The 25,121-nt window shown below is 35.3% G+C and overlaps 3 protein-coding genes and 1 pseudogene across 6 annotated transcripts; 2 read left to right on the forward strand and 2 right to left on the reverse strand.

Moving 5' to 3' along the window:
• The first annotated feature begins 6,547 nt into the window (after positions 1–6,547).
• Positions 6,548–11,396, forward strand: LOC111381849 (delta-aminolevulinic acid dehydratase 1, chloroplastic). Of its 4 annotated transcripts, none has more exons than XM_023005692.1 (14): positions 6,548–6,698; positions 6,984–7,243; positions 7,290–7,345; positions 7,769–7,880; positions 7,995–8,068; positions 8,671–8,739; positions 8,808–8,891; positions 8,996–9,065; positions 9,204–9,259; positions 9,573–9,694; positions 9,897–9,968; positions 10,068–10,149; positions 10,274–10,351; positions 11,111–11,396. In XM_023005692.1, the coding sequence occupies exons 2-14, from the start codon at positions 7,027–7,029 to the stop codon at positions 11,276–11,278; spliced, it is 1,260 nt and encodes a 419-aa protein (XP_022861460.1). In that variant the 5' UTR covers positions 6,548–6,698; positions 6,984–7,026; the 3' UTR covers positions 11,279–11,396. The 4 variants fall into 4 exon arrangements, with proteins under 4 accessions (XP_022861460.1, XP_022861462.1, XP_022861461.1 ...); XM_023005693.1 differs by having other exon boundaries at positions 6,569–6,698; positions 7,017–7,243; XM_023005694.1 differs by lacking the exon at positions 7,290–7,345 and having other exon boundaries at positions 6,984–7,245.
• A 398-nt stretch (positions 11,397–11,794) lies between these two features.
• On the reverse strand, positions 11,795–13,952 carry LOC111381850 (photosystem II 22 kDa protein, chloroplastic). Its single transcript, XM_023005697.1, has 4 exons — positions 13,600–13,952; positions 13,390–13,509; positions 12,468–12,708; positions 11,795–12,151 (listed from the first exon to the last, which is right to left on the reverse strand). Exons 1-4 carry the CDS (start codon positions 13,801–13,803, stop codon positions 11,907–11,909), a joined length of 810 nt encoding a protein of 269 aa, XP_022861465.1. The 5' UTR covers positions 13,804–13,952; the 3' UTR covers positions 11,795–11,906.
• Positions 13,953–15,716: 1,764 nt separating this feature from the next.
• LOC111381844 lies at positions 15,717–21,381 on the forward strand (annotated as a pseudogene).
• Positions 21,382–22,281: 900 nt separating this feature from the next.
• LOC111381846 lies at positions 22,282–22,791 on the reverse strand. Its single transcript, XM_023005690.1, has one exon. It carries the CDS (start codon positions 22,711–22,713, stop codon positions 22,375–22,377), a length of 339 nt encoding a protein of 112 aa, XP_022861458.1. The 5' UTR covers positions 22,714–22,791; the 3' UTR covers positions 22,282–22,374.
• Positions 22,792–25,121: the final 2,330 nt, after the last annotated feature.

Consider the following 25,121-nt stretch of genomic DNA (forward strand, 5'->3'; position numbering starts at 1 on the left):
AGTATAAAGTCCGTTGCTAAAACTGGTTCTAAGGTAGTAATAAGGTTTTTATATACATGAGAATTATTCTCTAATTATTGGATTGTTCTGACTTATTGAGTATCTGGCATTTGAATCCCTTTGACCCGATAGATTAACAGTTTCGATATTTCATTTCATTTTATTCTTGTTTCCATTAGTTTTTTGAAGGCATTCACATGCATATAGGCTTTGTTTGATTTCCATTTTTCTCTCTCTTCTTTTTAATCACATATTATTTATTAAAATAATATAACACGTAAATCAAAAACTTTTTTCTTATTTTTTAACTACACATTTTCCATCAATTTACTATCCTAAAATGCATTGTTTCATAAAAATGGGGGGTCAAACACCAAATGTTCTATTACAATGTTTTATTCTAACGGCTTATTTTAAGTGTTTTAATTTAATATATCCCAACTATTTATTTTTAGAAAATAGACAATAGATAGAGTTCAATATATTTATTGAAAGAATCTAGAACAGTCTAATACCACTACAATTTTTAGGATTTACCAAGTTTACGTTACAGATTACAAATTATTTGACCTTACATACGAAATAAACTAATTAAAGCAACAAGTCACTTTAATTAGATGTCTAAGTGGTTAAACAAACAATTCAATTATCCCATGTTTGAATGTCGCAGTTATAATATTGTAGAAAGCAATAAATAACACAAGGTATGATGACGGAGAAATCCCATCGTAGGTAAAACTCCAGGACCAAACAAGTTATCTTCATTATAGACAATTCGAAGAATACAATAACAAGCCTATCCTTGTACCTGTTAAGACTCGTTGCCGCAGCTTTACGATCTACTGTCGTAGACACCTCTAGCACTAGAATTCCTGATCTATCTCCTACAGCTTCCTACTGCCGTAGATTCCTCTAGCCTCCTGGTAGATCTTCAAGTCTATCTCATGCAGTCCAATTTGCTATCTCCTATATCTACTTGGTTTGTACTGAATGTCTCTCCAAAGTGGACCACCAAGAACCGTCTATTCTTGTACTTGTAACTACGCTTCAATCTATCTCTCTCAATCTCCCAATGAGAGAGTCTCTTCCTCAAAAGATTAAGGAAGACATGTATTTTGGATTATCAAACCTTTAATGTTTTCCCCAATATGTGGTTGTTGGTTCTCAAGAATAAATAAAATGAATCAATGCTTAGACATGCTCTTGGATCTTCAAAAAATATGATAAGAATATGTTTTCTAAGAGAGACACAATGAACAACCACCCAAAAATTCGTGCTAGGGCTTGGGTATTTATTTTTGAAGGTGTTTTGGTGGTATAGGCTGAGTAAAGCACTTAAAAATGCGAATTAGGGGCTTTGCCACATAAGAATGTCACTCGAACGAGGATCTAAGAGAATCGAGCAAGAGTCATTATGTTTTTTTCGCTCAAGCAAAAAGCCAGTGAGAATCGAGCGTCGTCAGTGTTTTTACCATAACCTTCTCTCTCGTTATCCGACTGAGGTGATTCAACTTGAGTTGGAAAGTTAACTCAAAGGACTACAATTCTTATAGTGTAGCCTTGTCAAATTCCAATATTTTCTATGTGAAAAATGTATTGTAATTTACGACTAAGAATTTGGAACTTAACTTGTGTGGATCTTTGATATCATGTAGACTTCTAATTGCATTTCGATGGTCATATGTGATTTTCTTAGACATCTTGGACTCCTCCAATGTTTCTAACACTAATTTACCTCATCTATTCAAAATTGCAATTAAGTCCTTAATTTTTACAAATGATCAATTTAGTTCATTTTGTTCACAGAATTGTCAATTACAATATTGGACTTAACAATCTGCCCTTTTGACATTCTGTATCAAAACTATACAAATTTAAATCAAGGAATTACAATCAATCAAAAATCTAAACTACCCAGTATTCCAAATCATTAAATCTTGCATTTCTTGTTGAACATGTTTCCTAAAATAAAAAAACTCACATACCCAGTGTAAATATTGATGCCAATCAAAATACCAACCGAAACACCAATATCACTAAATATCAAAACTCAAACAACAATGTACATGATATGAAATGCAACGTAATACTCCCCTTTACTGCAAACTCTCATGAATTCTATGCAGTAACACAATGTATCTATATTTTTCCCCAATGACCCCTTTAAGACATAGCAATGCAAAACGTAAGTAATGTCAATCAGTGAAATCATGTGCATGCAAATGCAGTTGCTCTCTTATGTGTATTTTATTTTACATGTTTTTCTCCCCTCAATTATATACATTTCTCTTCCCATTTTTACATGTTTTTCTTCCCTCAATTAGATACATTTATCTCCCCCTTTTGTTACAAATACTAAAGGGACTCATATCAAGAACAATCTGAGCAATAATACATAATAACTTAAAAATGCAGTTGATAGAATGCAAAAGCAACATTAACAAGTAGCAGACTTCCCCATATCCTCAATTTAGATCAGAATGGAGTAAAAAGTACAAGTGACTCATGTGTGTAAAGTGTCATTATTTCAATGTAAGTAGGACTCCAAAACTTAATTTTCTGAGAAGGGACATACTAATAACTACCAATAAGTATATCCATCTACTTATGAAAGTCAAACCATTATAGTACAGTACGACCTATACTTATTATTTTTGTTTGTCTTCCTCTTACTTTGAGCATTAATATTTTTCAAAGTTTCCATATTTTTCAGCTTATCAATTTTTCACATTTTTTTAGATTATTCTCATTTTTCCATCTCATTATTTTTATTTTATTTTAATTGCAGGTTGTTCTTCATAGGTGATCAAGATGATCTTTATAGTGAGTTTTAAGTAGATTAATGCAAGTCAGTTGACCATAAGCACTAGATTTTAAGAGACCCCTCAAGTTTAATTGTTCGAGTCAAATAGGCCACAAAGAAGAACATTAAGATATGTGCTTAGTTTAATGGGGAATAATTTTTGGGTTTAGGTCTACTAAATATTGGTCAATTCATTTTCAAAGTCACTCTATCAACATGTGACAGTCATCCCAAATCTCACACACGCGGTAGAGTCCCATTAACAAATTGATAGTGCGTGCTGTGTAGATGGTATATGAAGACACTTATACCAATTAATCCAAACATACTTAAACAAGTAGTGAAAATTATTCTACAACTTATCAATTTCAGCTCATGCATGATCACAACCAACAAGTTCAAGAAATATGTCACGCTGTAGCAATTTTCATAACAAACTATTTTTTGTCTTTTCCAATTTTTCAAATTTTTTTTTTTTTTTGTGTTTTTCTTTTTCAAATATGAATACATCACACAGCAAGAAAAATATCAAGCACACAAAAACAAAAATAGAATATGTATGTGCCAATGTAGACAGATGAGAATGTATATGTATGAACCAAAATGACAGTAAACACATACAACTGATGCATGCAATCATCATGTGACAATTAAGAATGGGCATGCATCAAAAACTACCTAATCAGTTAGGTATATAGGTGCTCTTTTCTTTAACAGCACCTTGATCCACTTCCAGATTTTGCAGATCACTCTTCTTCACCCAAACTTATCTAGTGGGATAATAGTTTCAGACAATTATGTCCCAACTTGGTCAAACGATTCACTTGTTTAGTAAAAAATCCAATCTGAGCAACAAATACCTAATTTTTGTTTCCATTTAAGTACATCTTCCTATTTTTGTTCAATTACTGATAACATCTAGGACGGATGTGATCTAACTCTCCACAATGAAAGCATGTTGGGATAAACCTAGGACTTGTGTTATGTGAATGCAGACGTCTATTCCTTGGTCGATGGGTTCTACAATATCTTGTAGATCTCTGTCCTACAGATCCCTCAACATTAGGTTTGGGGTTAGGCATATGTTTAGGTTGCTCAGAAGAAAGTAGAAATGTGGTCTTAAACGTACTAGCATATCATCAAGTTTACAATATATCCTAGACCTCCTTTATTTCTAGCCGGCTTATCTATTCCTAGAAGATTATCTAGTTTTGACGAACCACTAGTGAAGGCAAGAAGTTGAGACTTTGAGTGCTCTAAATTGTTCACAAGGTTCACAACCTGGATTTGCAAAGTCTCACTGATGGGTGGTCAACTCGCTAACTTTCCTAGAGGATCTTTCAAGCTCATTGGTGAGATTTTTGACCTAAGACTCTAAAGTTTCATTCATCGACTTAAGTTCACTCAGAATAATGGAAGATTCCTTAACGTACGCCTCTAACTTAGCTTTCTTTGATTGCAGCTCCTAAATAATCGTACTTAAAGCCTTATTTTTATTGAGAATTTTCAGGCTTTCCTGATACATCTTCTCATAGGCCTCATCGATATCTTCCTCACTCACTGACTCATAACTAGAACCCTCATTACTATCTAAGTCCTTGTCTCTTTCACTCCCATGTTCGGATCCACTCTTAACCCTAGTTACGAAGATAACATATTTTCCACTCTCGGTCGTCATCAGTAAGAGTAGCATTCATAGCTTTCTCCCCGACTCTCTTAGCACTAGGGCACTCCTTCTTCATATGACCTATACCTTGATAGTTATGGCATCTCACTGAATTAGATTTTCTCCTAGATTCACTCGGGCTACCTCTCGGTTTCTCTTGCAGCTTTTTTTTCCTAAACATTTTTCAGAATTTTTTTAGCTAGGTAGGCTATCTCCTCAACGTTGGATGAATCTGAATCATAAGATTCAATCCGATTATTCCTAACGGATTTCAAGGCAAGGGATTTTTCCTTAACAGGATTGTCTAAGGTAAGCTCCTCTATCTCGATAGTGTCAATATCCTTACTTTCTTCTATAGCCATGACTTTAGGCCTGAAACGTTCGTGTAAGGATCCAAGAATCTTTCTAACTATCTTGGGCTCGGGGATCTTCTACATAGGTTGAATGAAGAGTTCACTATGTCGTTTAGGCTCGTATAGAAAACATCAAACATTTTATCATCTCTCATCCTGATCTCTTCAAACCTAGTAGTTAGTATCTGCAATTTCGAATTTTTAACTGCCCGTGTTACCTCATGTGTGATTTCTAGAATATCTCGAACTTCTTTAGCAATCTCACACATGGACACTCTACTAAATTCTTCGAGGGAAATAGCCATAAATAGGGCATGTAAGGCTTTTCTACTCCAATTGCATATAATATCCAATTCAGCCTTAAACCATTTTTTTATGGGGATGGAAGTGATAACACCATCTACTGTAGACTTATGGGTAGACTAACCATTCACAACACTCAATCAAATCCTCTCATCCATAGATTTCAAAAATGCCCTCATTCATACTTTTCAATAAGCATAATTATTCCCATCAAAATGGGACGGCACACTCAACACAGTACTCATCTAGACTATGTAAAGTCAGAACACGTGCTCAGGCTCTGATACCACTCGAAAGAATCTAGAACGGTCTAATACCACTACAATTTTTAGGATTTATCGAGTTTACGTTCCATATTACAAATTATTCGACCATACATACATAATAAACTAACTAAAGCAATAAGTCACTTTAATTAGATGTTTAGGTGGTTAAACAAACAATTTAATTATCCTATATTTGAATGCCGCAGTTATAATATTGTAGAAAGCAATAAATAACACAAGATATGATGATGGAGAAACCCAATCGTGTGTAAAACTCCGGGATCAAACCAATTACCTCTACTATAGACAATTCAGAGAATACAATGACAAGCCTATCCTTGTGCCCATTAAGACCCACTGCCACAGCCTTACGATCTACTGACATAGACACCTCTAGCACTAAAACTCCTAATCAACCTCCTGCAGCCTCCTACTGCAGTAGATTCCTCTAGACCTCCAAGTCTACCTCCTGAATATTCGTCAGTGTTTTCACCATAACTTTCTCTCTCAATATTCAATTGAGGTGATTCAACTTGTGTTGAAAAACTAACTCAAAGGGCTACAATTCTTCTAAAATTAGCATGGTCCAAGCTTTAATGTTTTCTATGTGAAAAATGCATTGCAAGTAACGACTGAGAATTTGGAATATAACTTGTACGACTCTTTGACATCTTTTAGACTTCTATAATTGCATTCCGATGATCATATGTGATCTTGTTAGACATCTTGGATTTCTTCAATGACTCGAACACTAATTTACTTCATCCATTTAAAATGGTAACTAAGTCCTTGACTTTTACAAGTGATCAATTTAGTCTATTTTGTTTACAGAATTGTCAATTACAATACTAGACCTAACATTTATCATTACTCTCACATTAGACACGCTACCAATAGCTTCAAACTAACACAATGCATGGGCAAAGACTAGTATATAAAAAAATCGTGGACATAAGTGTCTAAATGATCAAAAAGTATCGCGCAAAATGGGCTTATCATCGAATGGAAAAGCCCATACTAGAAGCCCAAGCGAAATATTCTGACTGAAAGCCCATATTACCAGTAGTACACACATTGTTCTTCACTACAATTGTCTCCAATTTCAACTAAAGTAGCAAAATCGGTAAACAAATAAGGTCCCATTTCAACCCTACAATAGTTAAAATAAGAGGAAACGCACGCCACATCCAATAAAAGAACCGGAGGTGCATCCGTCTTTGATGGATTTCAAAAGACAACATTCGAAAATCTGAAATCCAAACTTCATCTTCTTCTTTCTTGAGCTAAGGCCTTGATTTAACCCCAAGGTGAGATCTTTTCCACTTTCTTGAGTAAATTCTTTCTGGGTTTTGCACAATTAGCTCAAATAATCTAAACTCTATCTTTTTCCCAAAAATTCTGATTATAAATCTGTTAGGCTCCGTCTCCATTAACATGAAATGAATTTCATCGTCATTTTTCTCTGCTTCTTTTTTTATGTGTTGATTTTCTTGAATTCTTACGATTAAAAGTCAAATGATCTCCAAGACTTAGTTTTTTCCTCTCTTGAAATGAGATCTAATTTTCATTTTACATGTCAATTGCTTCTTTAGTTTGATACCAAAAGTACTGTGGGATTATTGAAGGAGTGTTGATATGGCTTCATCTATGCTCTATTCTGCAAATATACCCTTGAGCGTGCCACGATCACTCAGAGTGAGGGCAAGTAATACGAATGATAATGTACCTATGAAGAAGATGGGAATGAGTGATGAGGAGTGTGAAGCTGCGGTGGTTGCAGGGAATATCCCGGAGGCACCCCCGGCGCCCTCCAAGCCAGCTGCTCCAGCTGGCACCCCGGTGGTGCCTTCACTTGTAAGTTAATACATTATATATATGAAATGTGTTATGAGAATGTATTGCGGAGTGTTGTTGCTGTGACATTTCTGAGATAATGAGAAAGGGTGATAATGCGGTAGATGTTCGATTTAAGTTTATGCTCAGTACTATTTTTGATCTTGTTGATAAGATGTCTGTATTGTTTGTCATAGGCGTTTGTGCAATAACAAGTAATAGCTTTGGCTTTTTATTATCCCTTATTTAGGTAAGGACTGGGTAGTTAGTCGTCCTAAGCACTGCACTGAATTTTTACCTTTCTAGATTGCCTTATTAGTTATTTATATTGCGGCTTTCAACTTTCTTTGATGTGGCGTCGAATTAGTTCTTGTGAATGCTGAAGATACAGCAATGAATTTAGGCTGATAGCTTACTTGTTAGTTCATTATATCAGTGCTGTTGAACACATGTTCAAGATTTGTGTGTCATGTATTGGTGAAACTTTGTACGATTCTTATGAATAAATCCTATTAATTAGTCACAATGTTAATGTTTGTGTCAGTCTATTAGTCGTCGCCCTCGTCGGAATCGTAGGTCACCTGCTCTGAGGGCCGCTTTCCAAGAAACAAGTTTAAGCCCTGCAAATTTGGTATATCCACTTTTCATTCACGAAGGTCAGTACCATCACAAGATTCTGTCTACATTTGCTTAAAATTTTAAAAAAATGCAATGTTCACATGTCTATATTAAGCATGCTTGATACATGTACTATCCTGAATGATATGCAGGTGAAGAGGACACACCAATTGGGGCAATGCCTGGATGTTATAGGCTTGGTTGGAGGCATGGACTCGTAGAAGAGGTTACTGTCCTCTTGCTTGTCTTTTGTATTTAAGACCTTCCAAGCACTTTAACCCCATATTATTTCTCAATCACCTAGCTCTGAATGTGTCTTTTGATCATAAGCTGATTTGTGCGGCAATATGAACATGCGATTTGTATTGTCATGTTCTTGCCGCATGAAACCTGTTATAATGATATAGCTTTCTATAACCTGAAAATAGTCACGTGAGTCTAACATGCATAACCGTTACTCTTAGGTGTTCATTTTGATGCTTCTGTTTGTGCTATATACCAATGGATTTCGTAGATTCTTTATTTCATAAAAAACTGTTGTATATCATTAGAATTAAGAAAGCTCTTAGCAAGCCTGATGTTTACACACATCCCACTTGATTTAGATTGTGATGTGTTAGTAATTTAATCAATTTGGAATACCCGAGTACACACCTCACATTGAAGTTCGACGTCTAGTATGCTGTTGGTACAATCCAAGAAAAATTTGTTGTCTGCTTACCATTAAAATGTTCATGTTCAAGTAATTATTATTTATCTAGTTACTATGTGTCCATATGGTAAGTAATATCCTCAGTAATAACTAATCTCTAACTTATCTTCATGCAGGTCACTAAGGCTCGGGATGTCGGTGTTAATAGCATTGTGCTATTTCCGAAAGTTCCAGACGCTTTAAAGGTTTATCTTCTACAAAAATACTTTCTTATTTTGTGATTGGCTTTAAATAATGGGTTCTGCACTTTCAGACCTCTACAGGGGATGAAGCTTACAATGAAAATGGATTAGTGCCTCAAACAATACGGCTGCTAAAAGACAAGTACCCTGATCTTGTATGTTATTCTTCACTTAGGAGGGTTATAGTCTTTCAAGATCAATGGGCTTTAACTGGGTATTTAATGTTGCCTTTGATAATTTATGATGTCTGTGTCTGTAGATTATCTACACTGATGTTGCATTAGATCCATATTCTTCTGATGGGCATGATGGTATCGTCAGAGAAGATGGTAAGACACTTACCACATTCAGTTCTTCCTTTTTGTCTCATATTCTTTGCCTGAAATTAGATTATGCCGAAGAGTAGGTATAGTTCATACAAGGTAGCATGGCCGATAAATTTTTAAACTTACTGCAATATCCTGCAGGAGTTATAATGAATGATGAAACTGTGCATCAATTGTGTAAGCAGGCAGTCGCCCAGGTAATTCTGGACCTTACCTTGCATATGGTATTAAGCATGCTTTGTGCATGATATAAATCTTTTAGACAAGTGAAATGAAATCTTCTATCAAAATTTGCTGTAATTTAGCATATTGTCACAAATGAAACATAATTTCCTCTATGATTGAGTTTTGACGTTGTCATTGTCACGTACTTACGTTCCTGACATGCATAATTTCACAGACTTTTTAAGTGCTTTAGAATAGAATGTGATGGTTACTTGCACTTTTTGTCGAATCTACCATGGCAAACGAAGTTTGTAATCTTATTACCCGGCGCACTTTTATATGTAGGCCAGAGCAGGGGCCGATATTGTCAGCCCCAGTGACATGATGGATGGCCGTGTAGGTGCAATTCGAGCAGCTCTTGATGCTGATGGCTTTCAGCATGTTTCTATTATGTCCTACACTGCAAAGTCTGTTCTTATTCGTATTATCTTTGCTTTAGTAGCGAGTTTATTATGCCTCCTATTATAATAATCTTTTAAATTTCTACATGCTGAGGAGTTCTAAAATAACTAGTACATGATTTAATATCGAGCTCTCTTACTATCTAATCTTTTTGTTCCACCTTCAGTTTTTCCTTATTTTATTATGTTGATTGAAATGAAATTTCAGGTATGCAAGTTCATTCTATGGTCCTTTCCGAGAAGCATTAGACTCAAATCCACGTTTTGGTGACAAGAAAACGTACATAACTTTCAAGTTATTTTATTTTATTTTTGGCTGAAATATCCGTACCAACCAGTTAGATCTCACTTTTCCGCAAATGTGGCATGTATTAAAAAGGTATCAGATGAATCCTGCTAATTATAGAGAAGCTCTGGTTGAAACCCGTGAGGACGAGTCTGAAGGAGCCGATATCCTTCTGGTTATCATTTCTTTCTTTGGTTTATCAAAAAATAAATACATATCATTGCTTCTTTGCAAATTTGACTGCATTCAAATTGAGCAAAGAGCCTACTGTTTTTCTGATGGATTTTCACTTGGATTAGGTTAAACCAGGTCTGCCTTACTTGGATATAATAAGGCTTTTGCGAGATAACTCTCCTCTACCCATAGCTGCATATCAGGTACTATTAATGAGTAAACTTTTTATGCTTAGCCAAACATGCCACCACTCTTCTCTTTGAATTAACTTTTGATAGGACTACATCATATAGTTCAGTTCAGCCATCATTTTCACTTCTGAGACGAAAGCTTATGATCAAATCATTTCTGGGTTATAAGAAGATCCCATGGTAAAACCTAGCAATGAATGATTGAAAATTGAGACTAGTGGAATAGACGAGATAGTGGGACATATAATGTGAAATATCAAAATTTACGGAAGTAGAGATTAAGCCCCTGTTTGTCTATCACTATTTCGAAAGCCCTTTTTTTTTATCAAAATCATTTTCAACTACACATTTTCGCAATAAAATATTTTGCACGTAAACTCGAAATCTTTTCCTACTTTTTAACCACACATTCTCCAAAAATTCACTATTGCAAAACTCAATCTCCTACTTGTATGGTAGACAAACGGGGGCTAAGTAAACCCCATTCTATACTTTCTTCTCTTAATTAGACTTCCAACTTTTTGAGACGCCCCGAGTTTTTCTACTTAAAGGCAATTCTTATAGTGGTTTTCTACGTTCAATAGGCATAAAATAGATCAGAGGTGTGAATGAGTAGTATTTGTTTCGTTTGGTAATTGGGTTGTCCAATTCTGTCTAATAATTCGTACTACACATTCCCTTTGGATTTAGTGATAACTGATGAGAAGATAACGTACTTTTCTACTTGGTTCCTTTTTTCTCATATTTCTTGGAAAAATTTGCTGTACTTAGGTTTCTGGAGAGTACTCGATGATTAAAGCTGGCGGTGTACTGAAAATGATTGATGAAGAGAGGGTCATGACGGAGTCGCTGATGTGTCTGAGACGAGCTGGTGCTGATATCATCCTCACGTATTTTGCTCTGCAAGCTGCTCGATGCTTATGCGGAGAGAAGAGGTAAAATGTACGTGATAGAATGGAAGTTCATTTTTGTGCGTAGGATTGTCTGTTGTACGTCTATAATTATGTTCTTCGACTGAGAAATACACTAATAATTGAATAAATGCTCGAATTTTTCATCGATGGTTTTGTGCTTTGGATTCCACAGAGAGTGTATTTGCTAAAATGAAATTTGTGAGGAAATCATTCTTATGGCTCGTTTAGTTGGATGGATTATACAAGATTGGATACTAAGTAGCAAACAGAATTAAAATCTATTGCTGCAGTAGTTAAATTTGTCTTCCAACTTATTGAAAAGAGCAAGTTGATCTTCATGAAAACCGTCGAACTTCAAATTTTTGAGAATCGAACCAACTTAGGAAACAAGTCTAGCTTCACATGATTGGATAAGTGAGAGCAACTTGATGACTTAACAGCGATAAATTTGAAGTGTTTTCGTCGTTGAGGATTGGGCTGATTGTGCAATAATGAAATCTTGATGACCAACTTGCAACATGAAGTAAAGATAAAAATCATAGATCGAGTCGAAGAAAATCTCTTAAAATTAAATGACAAAGTTCCCACTAATTACAAAATATATATTGGAATTGATAGTTTTCTCCTTAATTAAATAAACTAGGTACACAAACTCATGCTTCTTCCTCATCAGTAACAAATTTTCCAGTACCAGGATTAATGGCTGCAATGAAGAAGAAGACAATGTTGAACAACAGAAGAGGTTCAAGTTCATTTATGGGCACTCCAGTTTCTATATTCAACTGTGCCAAAGCCCCTTTTCCTGTTACTATTTCTCCAATTATGGAGAAAACAATTCCCAATTGAGCCAATCTTCCGACAAATAGTTCATTTGATTTTGTGAATCCAAAAAGTGGACCTGCATGCATGCAAAAACTTGTTAGGTATAGAAAAATTTATTTGGTGCGTTAAACTAGATGACAAGATTGCCTAGTAGATTCGTATGTTAAAAACCCAAGTGATCGGTGTTACAGTTTGGTCATTCTATCCATGTTCGTTGGTTTGACGAATGGAAAGATGACCTGGTACACACTCTCAAATAGAATTAGACAAAACAATGAAGGAGATTTTAATATTTTTTCCCCACTTAGTACTATCTAGTACTATAAAATTTACCTGCAAAATAAGTTATTAAGTCCTACAAACAACTAGAATAGTGGGAACGAAATATTTACCATCTCCAAGACCTAATGCACCCCGAATTCCCTTGCCGGGGGCAATAACAGCCTTGTCAAGTCCGGTCGGAGGATCATCAACGAAACGACCACGATCACCCAAAGCGCCTATGGCTCCGAGGAGATTGAAGAGGATGAAGAAGAGAAGAAGAGGTTCAGCTTCATAAAGAGGGATTCCAGTTTCCAAATTCAATTGTGCCAAAATTCCCTTTCCTGTAACTGCTTCTCCCAACAAAGATGCCTGCACTAGTTTTATCCGATGTCAATCAATCCTAGGAAATTTGCTAATAATTTACATAAAAATGCAAAAATTCTCTTTATTAATTAACTAGAAAAGGCTCAATTGTTTCTTATCAATTGTTAATATTGTACTAGAACACATTCCAAAAAATCTTGGCATTTTTTTCTTAAATGTACTTATAAGTTGTAGATTCTATAGAATTTGTGGATAATACATAAGTGCTAAGTTGTGGATCTTATAAAATGTGTGTAAAAAGCTATGCCAAGTCAAGAAAATTTTAAGCTTTTCCAAACATGCACAAAGTTGGATATGATTCTTAGACTAGTTTACATTGGTTTTCAAGTAGAAGTTTGGATAAGTATGAAAAATTTAGAGCTTGTTTGGGAGTGATTTTTCACCTCTCAAAAAATTGATTTTTTGACCATTATTTTACTATTTCAACCGTAAAATTTGACTTCTTCTCTCACTAGTGGCCTCACTTTACTTCTAACGGTCACAAAATCAATTCTTAAAATTACTTCCAAATGGACCTTAACTTACAAGCAAATAAAACCTAGTATATACGTTACTACTACGTCACATGGGAACGGGGAAGTGGCAAGGGATCTTTTGACAAACTAATCGATAAGATTTTAAAGGTCAACATAGTGCATGAAAAAAAGAAAGAAAGAAAAAACTCACCGCGAATCCAATCATGGCAACACGACCCACAAAGAGTTCATTTTCCTTGGTGAAACCAAATCCTCCCGATGTTCCAAAAATGCCATCTTCCACCTTTGGCTTTTCCTTCACCACTGGAACCTGTCAAACAAATCAATGCATCAACCATAGGAGGAAAGGAACAAGAAAAGGAAAAAGATCCACAAAATCCCTTGTGTAAGTAAAAAATACCTTCTTGGCCGGTGCTTTCGTCTTCGACTTGAAGAGTGCAACAGTAGTAGTTGATGAAGATAAAGGAGATGAAGTTTTGGGAGGTAAAACGAAATGAGAAAAGGGCTTCGGTTTTAATCTCTGCATCATCAATGGGTCCTTCTTCAGATCCAATGCATGCCCAGAAACAGTACTACCAGCAGAGAGTAGCATGGTTTGAGCCATGGCAGATTGAGCGTGTGTTGTGTGCGAGAGAGAAAGAGAGTGATAATGTTATACCAACGGAGAATATATCATAGTACTGTGTATCAGTGTATAGAATTAGTCCAATATTTTTGTAAGAGTTTCTCTATCACACACACGAATGATATGTTGAGGATAGGGGTGTAAGAATTGTGATGGTCGAGAGAGTGTCCACGTTCTTGTATTATTTGGTGCTTTTGAAGTGGATATTCTATGGTGTTCAAGCTTGGCAAACTAATTATTTTTATAGATTTTAATTTAATTTTTATACTTTGGTACGTAAGAATCGAGTAGAGTTTTGTTAGGATGGAAAATTGTTCTATGTGGGGGTTAATTCTTTTGCAAAACTCTCGAGATAGAGCACTACAAGAAATATCACCTTCAACAACCATAGAAATGATCGTAGAATGTACATTTTCGATTGTTGATCACATTCAATGGCCAAAATCAGATGTTCATTCGTTGGTCGGCAAATTGGTGTGCACGATTGTATTCAATGACTAAAAAGATATTTGGAAGTTGAATGTATCATCTCAACAACGAAATAACTGGTCATAAAAAATTTATATTGACAACTGATTCTTTTTTCAACAACCCCTCGTTTGGTTGTTGTATCAACTATTTTTGTTGTTTAAATACAATGAAAGTAACCAAATTTTAGTTACCTTCATTTCAACAACAAAAAAAATAGTTAAAAATTAATATTAACAACCAATTAATTTATTTCAAAAACTATTTGATGTGTCATTTTATTATTTTTATCAATAAAAGTTGATTGAAAGAACTAAAATTTAGTTGCCTTTCTTTCCAACAATAAAGAAATGGTAGTAAAAAAATTATATTAACAATCAAAATATTAAAATGATGAGAAATTTGATTATCAACAACAATACTCATAATTCCATAACTTCCACACATTCACATCATACTACAAGCAAATCTTACCCACAACCATAAACAATTTTGAAAGTAAAACAAAGCAATTATAAATAACATTATACTCAGTTCAGTAACTGGTGTTCTCAACATAAAAACAAGTAAATGTAGAGTTGCCTTCATGGCCTTTACATATTTTGCTTTAAGTTCTACGACCCTATCTTCATAGAATTGTTTTTCTTGGTGATCCAAAAAAAAAAATCACTTCAGTAGTCATGGATTTCCATTTCTCACCACCATCCTTCGCTACCTAATATTCAAGAAACTTAACATGTTATGATAGAAACCTAGAATTGAAATGCATAGTAGAAAACCTTCAAGAATTTCACGTCTCTTACACTTTTGCATTCAGAATTATTCTCCTTGTACTCTTTCCTAAAATCATCCCTGTAATAATTTACATCAAACATAATATTAAACAAATTCCTCAAGTTGTGCAATATAGAAATAAAAGGAAAAGAAATTGCACGCGATAAGGAAGAAGGAAGTTAGAGGACGTTTAGGTGTATTCATATATTTTTTGCTTTCGTTTCCTTCTTCCCTTTTGATTCTGTAGATTTTGCCTTCTTTTGTTCATCAATAAAATAATGAGAAGATAAAAACAAACACACACACACACACACAAACCAAAATCAAATCAAACTGATAATAAACTGTACAGTAAGAAAGTTCAATGAGATTACTTGGCCTCACATAGCATTTCTACAATCAAAAGAATCCATATCGATTTATCATCAATCAAGAGAAGTTTCCCTCAGTCAATAGAGACAGATATTTATTATATTGGTCCAAGATTCATGTATATGGATAAGTTTTTAAGATATTTCATTCTTGACAAAATAGAGACAAATTAATGTATTAAATTAGCCTTAGCACAAACGAGAAAATCAATCAAAGAATATTTCTCTTTTCACAACAAATAGAATCAAGATTTAAAAATCCTTCGCAGGTAAACAAAAATGGGTAGTTAAGATAAAACTTGTTTTATCAAAAAGTTTTAACAGTGAGAGACTGAGAACACCAAGCCAAAAAATATGAAGATGAATGATGAGATTGCAAAAGACAATCAACAATTCAACTCCTTTTTCAACTTGAATCACCGAACATAATGTAAATGTTTCTCTTGAAGTTGTAATTCTGATAACCATTGAAAACAATGCCTATGAAAGCTTCAAAATGCAGCATAAAAAGTATGCAATAAAATATTCTTCGGAACTGCTTGTGTTAGGGGTGTCTAGGAATGTATATCTTGGTTCATTGGTACTTGATAATAAAAGCAATAACTTGCATATCTATCCCTACCCTTACCCTGATGCAAATTTTACTTTGTTGGAACATGTGTTTAGGTACTGGCACCGGTCTCAAATACATAACTTAATCAAAATCTTTGTAATAATCAGATTCTATAATTAGTTTAGATCCACAATTGTTAACCAGAATCCAACCCACAAAATAAATAAGTTAAAAAATTATTCAAAAGCAACAATCAAGAAGATGAAAGATGACGAGGTAAACGAAGAATAGATTAGACTAATGCACCTAAATTAGAGAACCATATTGAAAGATATAACGATGGAACAATAGTGGCCTAGTGGTCTGCCTCTTTGCAGGGTCCTTCTAAAGACATCAAGTAATGAAATCCTTAAACCCTCTGAGTGCAATAAATTCTTAAACTCATTTTTCTCACTTGTCAAGAAAAAAGGCTTCTACCAATTGGAAATTTCATCAAGCGTCTGGTGGGCATATCACAAAGCAACATTAAATCAAAAAATCAAATTAGAATATTTTTACTAACAATAGAGGAAGTACAAAAGGTTAATCATTATGAGGATGAAAAGAAAAAGAAATCAGAAAATAGAGAAGAAAAAGTAGCCAAAGGGAGAGAAAAAAAAAATGAAATAAAATTGTCAAAATAACTTTACTCCTACAACCATAAATGAAAAAGTCACCGTCATTCTTTATTGATTAAGGGGATGGAGATGAGAGGGGAACATTGATTATAGGGGATGGAGATGAGAGGGATCATTAATATGTTGGATGTGCCATGTTCGTCATGTTCCAGACTTGACAAAGAAGCTCACATCGCTGAATACCTTTAATGCAAAATAGTATAAATTCTTTGGTGGAGGTGGAGTCTTGAAGGTCCGAAGGGGTGTCCAGGTTGTACTGGAGGGACGGAAGACGTCTCAGTTGTACGTCTTGCAGGGGAACATAGAACCAATTAAAAGACATTTGGACAAGTTCAGTGCCGTGGTGGAAGTTTAGTTTGGTAGAGTACCTCTTGTGGCGAGCTCTGAGTTGGTTAAGAACACTGTTAGGCAGAGCGTTAGTGATTTCGCTTTGCCACCAATTTCAGCTGTAACGACCTGGGTCTCTGTACCCAAGTCGTTAGTTTTGTCCAATTGGTACTAGGATTTAAATTAAGTCTTAAAGAAGAGGTTATGAGTTCGAATCCTAGGAGACACGATAGAAAATCGTGAGGGGTAAGTGGGCGCAAGGCTCACCTAAAGCGGACAATACGTTTGCTAACGATTTGGGTATAGAAACCCGGGTTGTTACATCAACGGATACACTGTGTTCATTTGTGAGGGTTGGACTCATGGAACGTAGGTACGGTGATGTCACTAATGTTTGGAATGCTTTAGGGGATGTTGAAGGTGACAGTTCTAGTAAGGAGCCTTCTGATCTAGCATGTGGTATAGTTTCTGCTACAGGGTGTGCTTCGTCCTTGTTTGGTCAACAGTAATTCTTCGGTGGAAGTTTGGAAACCCAGGATTTGGGTTCGAGTATCACTTGTGGACGTTGTGCAGAGGACGATGGTTTGATGATGGAGATTTTGGTTACCGCGTTGAGGAGATTGGTCAGTTCATTTTGACGCCGACGAATTTGAAATTTTGGAGTTTCGTTCGTTGCACCGGAATTTTGAGTCAATGTGGAGATTGTTAAGTTTAATGCCTCAAAATTGGTTGAAATCTTGAAAGATCACGTTTGGCTTGAATTTGGAAATAAATTAAATTACATCCAAGATTTTTTTTCATTTTACGTGATTTAACCTAATTCTAATAAATTTTCTTACATTTTAGGATTCCATTAGGTTTATGGATGTAGCCTATAAATTAGAAATTCCTTCGTCAGTTTTAGACGAAACATTATTGATGTCCTGTATTATTCTCTCCATATTGTCATGTTAATAAAATTCATCGTTCTTCTACTTAGTTTCTCTTTTTCTACTTTATTTTAATCTTGTATTCGTGGTGCAATCTTAAATATTTCATCTAACAATCTTGCATCGCCTTTGAGATCAACAGAAATGATTTCGACCAACAAATTAATTATTAGTTTTTTCATTTAACAATTTAAGAATTTTGATGAAGTGGTTGAACATGCATACTGTGTACAGTCTATAGATATAGGAATGGAAAATCGGGTTTGCCGGTATAAAGGTTTTCATTTTTTGTTGCTCTATATAGTGAAATTGAATGTCCTTAAAAACCATGTATGGGATTGGCTTCTTTACATTATAACTTAAACTTTTGTACTCAATATGGTGAAAAAAACCCATTTTTTCAGCTGACACTTTGATGTAAGCTAACTTTGAATAACCTAGGATGTTTTTTAATCTTTGAGATACCTCTCGCATGAGTTTTCCTTGTTCACGAAGTGTTTGGTTAAATTAGCCTACATCTCTATACAGCGTTTAATTCTTGTGAAATCATGGTACATTTGTTGCATCTCAGGGTGTTGGGGGACGCTTTAGAGTCTTTGCTACTATTGGGGAGAAGGTGGGTTAAAGGACCGGAAAAACCCGTGGGCAACACTTTTTGATGTTGAAGATCCAAGAACTAAGGTCCCTCAATGTAAAGGCAAGTTTTTGGACGTCAATCAAGCTTTAGGAGTGGCTAGATTGGATATACAACATTGCGATTGGAAGGCGCGACAAGATGTTCTTTCAATTATGCTACAGCACGAAGAGGTCAATTACAAAATTATCCTTTACTTTGTCATAATTTATGATCAAAATCAGATTTTTTTGATTCAGTTACGTTTTTTCTATTTTGTCAACTTAAAGACCACGTTTAGGAATCATATTATCTTTGTTGATGAGACATGCCAATCACTTGCATCTCGAAGTACCTTTTCATTTCTTTTTCAAGGGGTGGTGTCGAAATCATGTGTGACTTGTAGCAGGACTATTTTCTGAGTTTAGTTACTATTTCTCAAGTGGAAGCTCTTATCATCCTTCGAATCTTATTGATTTAAATTGAAAGTTCTGACTTTGATAGTAACCTATAGGCTGTGGAGGTATTAAACCCCTCTTGCCTGTGAATATAAATCTGTTGGAACTCTCACGAAGGAACTTGCTGAGTTGCAGGAGGATCTAGCAAAATCTCACAAACAGGTATGTCAACCTGTGTGTGTATTTTTGCACGTATATATTATATAGTATGGTGTACATAGGTTGAAACATTGAACTTTCATGAGCCTAATCATATTGTATTGTTATAAAGTCGACTGTAAATTGATATATTGGACATATATCAGAAGCAAGGGTTGCGACTGCCTTGGACAAGCTAGCTTACATGGAAATGTCGGTGAATGATAAAGCTATTGCAAGATAGAAAGACAACAGAATCTAACTTATCGTCCCCTATCCCAAGTACTTTGAAAGAATCTCTTGATACTTCCAAGAACAGGCAGCCTAGAAAGAGCCTCAATGTGTCTGGTCCTGTCCAGGCTTATGTTGCCAGTTTGAAGAATTTTTGGTTCCCCGTTGCTTTCTCTGAAGACTTGAAGGGTGACACCATGGTAAGTCTATTACCAGGAAACTCGTTCTTCCCTTTTCAACTCGTTTCTAAGGAACAATTAGAGATTTATATACCATATAAAACACAGCATTAATCTTTCTACAAGAAAGGGCTTCGTGCTTCTCCCTTGTTGATTATGGCTTCATAAGTTTTCATTCAGATTCTAATAGATTGCTTTGAGGAACAGTGGGTTATCTTTCGTGTGAAGGATGGAAAGCCTGGGGGTGTTCAGAATACTTGCGCTCACAGGGCCTGCCCACTTCACCTGGGGAATGAGGGTCGGATCCAGTGTCCTTATCATGGTGAGATCAAGAGCATGTATTTTAAGTTTTACATCCTATATAGACAATATGAACAGTAAATGGTCTGAACTATCAAGTATTATTACTTAAAAAGTTTTTGTTATTTGACACCACTGATTTTTTTAATGTTATGATCAATGTCAGGATGGGAATACTCAACTGATGGAAAATGTAAGAAAATGCCATCTACAAAATTTCTGATGTTAAGATCAAAGCATTACCATGCTTTGAACAAGATGGAATGATATGGATATTGCCTGGCAGTGATCCTCCAACTACCAATTTTGAACATTTTTAGGACATTTTAGTGATTTTAGATAAATCCCCTTTTCCCTGGTATCTTTTCGAAATGTTGGATTTTGTGGAGCCTTCTTGCACTTTTCACCTAACTCCTCGACCTATTATAATTGGCATTCATACTATTGTATTAGGACTCCCTAGTTTTCTACTGGGGATCATTTGTCTGTCACTTGTGTGTGATAAGAAAGAGGTGTGCAAGGAAAAACCTTGTCATTTCCTTCATAATAAGTGACAAAAATCTGCAGCACCAAGGCAATGCAGAGTTTAGTGAACCACTATAAATCTGTGTATTTGCATGTTTGCTTTTCTGTTTTTCGTTTCTTTCGTTAATGCTGTCGGGATTGGGTTTAGGCTTAACCCCTAACAAAAAATGCAGATCATGATGGGAACTTCCTGTTGAACATGGGCTACTTCTGGACAACCTTCTGGATCTTGCGCATGCCCATTTTACTCACACTTCGACCTTTGCTAAGGGTGGAGTGTGCCCAGGTTTGTTTACGTGCTCATCATTTTTCATAAATACGCAAATTATGATACAATTCTACATATTGTATTAATCAATGACCACGGAAGTTGTTGCCAAATGTAGCATAAAGAAACATCTAATCAAATTACTGCAACTTATTACAACACAAAGAAACTTACAAGTTATCATCGTTTGTTGTTTTTCTCAGCTTGGTGAAATTTTGACGCCTGAATCTGGGCTGCAAGGATACTGGGATCCCTATCCTATCGATATGGAATTCCGGCCACCTTGTATGGTATTGTCAACCATTGGAATTTCGAAACCAGGGAAATTAGAAGGGCAGAGTACTAGAGAATGTTCGACACATCTTCATCAACTTCATGTTTGCTTACCTTCGTCAAGAAACAAGACGAGATTACTGTACAGAATGTCACTCGACTTTGCTCCAATATTAAAGCATGTTCCTTTCATGCAATATCTGTGGAGACATTTTGCAGAGCAGGTAAATCTTCAGAAATCAAGAGTTTTGTTTTCTCTACTCTTTATTTTCTTTCAGAAATCTTAAAATTATTTCGTACAGGTTTTGAATGAGGATCTACGGCTTGTACTCGAGCAACAAGAACGCATGATCAATGGAGCTTTTGTATGGAACTGTCCTGTATCCTATGATAAACTTGGAATAAGATACAGGCTATGGAGGGATACAATCGAGCGAGGATCAAAGTAACTACCCTTCAGCAAATGTGAATAGAACCTTTTTTGTCCAAGTCTGACTGCTCCATTATTGACCATCAGCGTCGACCCTGTTCAAGGCACTGCAGTTCTGTACTTGCTCGTCCAAGATATTACCAACTGGAGTTTCTGGATATTGATCTGAGGCAAATGGATGGTCTCAGCGTACACCCCTCGTAAATTCAGAGAAACTCTGCACTTCCATTCTTTTTTTTGGAGAAAAATTGGTCTTTCATTTGTCATCATAGTATCTTTTGTTCCTCGAATAGCTATATTTCTGTCTGAAAGTTTTGATGTTTGAATAATTTGCAAATTTTGTTTGATCAACATTTTAAATGGCCTGAAGAGGAATTAGAACATCTTGTTATCTTATTATATTACACTCGACATTTTAGAATCAACGTCCACGACGGCTTATATTTCCAGATACGTGACTTCTTGGAACCATTTTTCTATTGAAAGTAGCACTCCCTGAGTTGTCCGGTCCACGACGAGGATCATCTCCATAATGGTGCTTACTCTGATATCAGCTGTAACAATCACAATAAATCTTAACCTAGCTAGTGATTTGGGATACGTTTTATGTTATTACATTTCAATCTTAATTTCAGAATCAACATCCATTGCAGCTCATATTTTCAGATAGGTTACTTCTTGAAACTAGTTTTCTATAGCAAGTAACCCTCCCTGTGTTGTCCCATCTATGAGAAGGATCATTTTGGGTACTCTTATCTCAATTATAAGAATCTCGTCGGATAGAACCTATCCTTAAAATTGACTTATACGAAAAGGAGTCCAATTAGTTTTAAACAAGACTAGACATTCAAAGGGAGATACAATTAGGGTAAATTTTCATAATTAATTACAATTAAATTTTTTGCAAATGTGTCTTAATCAACCAATAATCCAAAATAATAAATATAGCAACAACAATTTTTATTTATTAATATTAAAGACAAATCCCCACATACAAACACTAATCCTTAAAACCCAAAACCTCAAAAACAGCAATTTACAGAGCCGACCCGCAGAAGGGGCAGAACCTAAACCCAGGATCCACCTCCCGTGCACAGAATTGGCACCGCAAGGCATCTCTTTTCACCTCCACCGGAATCTCCGTCGACGACGGCGGCGGCGGAGAGAACGACTCTGGGAAGAAAAGTTTACAATTGGAGCAATGCAAAAGTGGCTGCTTCCCGGGCCACCGCCAAACGGGCACGAAGAATAGCTTGAGAACCTTTTCATAGTCAACCAGATCGGCCGGTGACCCGCAGGCGATACACCGACCCGCCCCGCTCTTCAGCACCTGCCTTGCTTGCTGCTCCAATCCTCCCACAAAAAAGAAAAACATTTTTTGATTAAAATTTTTCTTGTTTTGCACCTTTCTTTTTTGGATTTCGACAGGAATTTGATCGATATGGGTATTTATTTTTTCATGATTTGATTAATTATAGTATAAAAAAAAAAAAAAAAAAAAAAAAAAAAAAAAGATGAGCTTGTTGTTCTAGAGTGTTCGCGGGGTTTTTGGGTCGGCTTTGGAGTCCCGTTGAGCATTTTCTAGTCCTTTCCTACTGCTAGAGAAAATTGCACTATTGTTCCACAATGTATTACTCGAGTAATTGGTTGATCCTTAACTTGTAAAAAGGAAAAAAATTGTCCTCAATATTTTACTACCTCCTCCGTCCTATTTATATAAGTTTGTTTTGTTTTTCACACGGATTAAGAAATTTTATTTAATGTTATTGAAAAACTAATTTTTGCCAAAAAAATTTCTAGTTTATCCCCACTTAATTTTCAACAGTTAATAGTAAATTATTGTTAGAATTAGTAAATAATTTGAAAATTGATTTCAAGAAATAGGCAAATTATTGGGAAATATGCATATATTTGGATGATTTCAAGAAGTATGCAAATTAAATGGGAAAAATTGATTGTAACTAGGTAAATTAGATAATGATATAATAGTAAAGGAACAAAACAAAATATTCTAAATTAAGAAACAAAATTTTCTATTTGGGACAAGAAAAAAAGGAAACTAAACCTATATGAATAGGACGGAAGGGGTATAATTTCACAATCAGTATTCACCCATGGATATCTTCCGCTTCTCCGTTAAATCATCATCACCCATGCAAAAAAGTCCTGCAGTTGGCATTTAAGAATCTTTTGATGGATTTTGAATAGGTATCAAGCATGGAGAAAAATGATTGATCTAGTTGGCTCGTAATTTATTAGGAACGGTTTAGAACTGTTGATGAAGAATTTAGTTAATCATGGTGCAATTTAAGAATGTTGGTCTATGATTTAGAGAAATAATTATTGCTTGAAACAACAATCATGATCATAGTATTGGACGATATTAAAGAAGAAGAAAAATGTTGAATCCATTTTAATATTGCAGAACACATGTGCTTATATATAGGTAACACTCGATAGGAATGTTTGGTTTAGTTCAAAAGACAAAAGTTGACTGTCATATGAATATTGTTGTCACAACTCTTAACTTATGTTACAAGGAGATGAAAGTAAAAGCATTAATGAAGTGACAGAACGTAATATAGCTTGAGGATATATCCTTTTAATTTCATGTTCGACAAGGTTGTGACTTCATCAAAATATATGTAAAAATTATTTACAAGCAAAGCCTCGCAATTAAATATACGCAGGTAGTGAATATTTGAAAAGTAACCAAGTGACAAACAGAAATTATCATATACAATCTTTTTATGCATATGGTTTTTACCATTACTACGTGGTTAAACAAATTGTACTTGACATGCTGAGAGAAAGCACAAGGCAGAAGTTTACTCTTATAGAAGGTTTCCAAATCTTGAAAAGAGTGTAAAAGGAGATGCAATTCATAAGTTTGTTAAGGATGCAGTTGTTTCGTACCATTGAAACACTAATCAATAACGTTAAGGAGTGCACAAACAATGTCGTTGTGTGGGGATGTGATTTGCCAACCTGAGGCAAACAAAATCGTCTGGTCCTACCAGATTGGGAATACGAAGGCCACTCCTAAAAAAGGAGACTGGGGAAAGAAAGAGCTGTGCCACTTGACTGTTTTTCTCATTTTGTTTGAAGCGATTTTGATAGAAAATAAAATGCATAGAATACATAGGGGAAGGATTCCAAACCTTTTTCCACTAGAATTAGCAATGAAACGAAATGGACAAAAATGATTCTTATACACGGTAACTGCCAAGGACTAGATCAAGTTCCCAATATTGGTGAAACCGCTCATAAAAGCACCCTTATATCATGTGGAAATATAAAGTTCGTGTTGCAAATTTGTGTTTCTATAATCTCTATATGTGGAAATATCCAAATTGCAACTCGATTTTGAAGGACTTTAACCCTATATTAATATCAGGGGTACTAATAGATATAAAAATAATGGCAGTATAATATACAAAGATAAAGAGCCAATCAATGTATTTTTTTTCTAGTGAAATCAGAAATTTCCTCAATGTTTACTTTGTCATGTGAACTTATGTTATGGTTGCAATGTGCTTAGTCAAGTTGTTGGAAAGTGAGAAGATTGCGAGGGAGAAAGGCTGAGGATCTTGTGGCCGAAGCCCTACCAGAGTTCAAGGCTAACTTTCCTAACACTCCCGAGTACGCCAAGATGGAGTGACTCAAGTCCTCATCCTCATTTGGACAAACACTTGGAATTGAATCTCTCTTTTCTTTTTGAGGGTGATGATTTGAGTTAATTGTTCCAATGGTCACTGAACTTAGGTTCATGTCTTTGATTGG

This window comes from Olea europaea, unplaced genomic scaffold (assembly GCF_002742605.1).
Source record: "Olea europaea var. sylvestris unplaced genomic scaffold, O_europaea_v1 scaffold2383, whole genome shotgun sequence".
Taxonomy (NCBI): Eukaryota; Viridiplantae; Streptophyta; class Magnoliopsida; order Lamiales; family Oleaceae; genus Olea; species Olea europaea.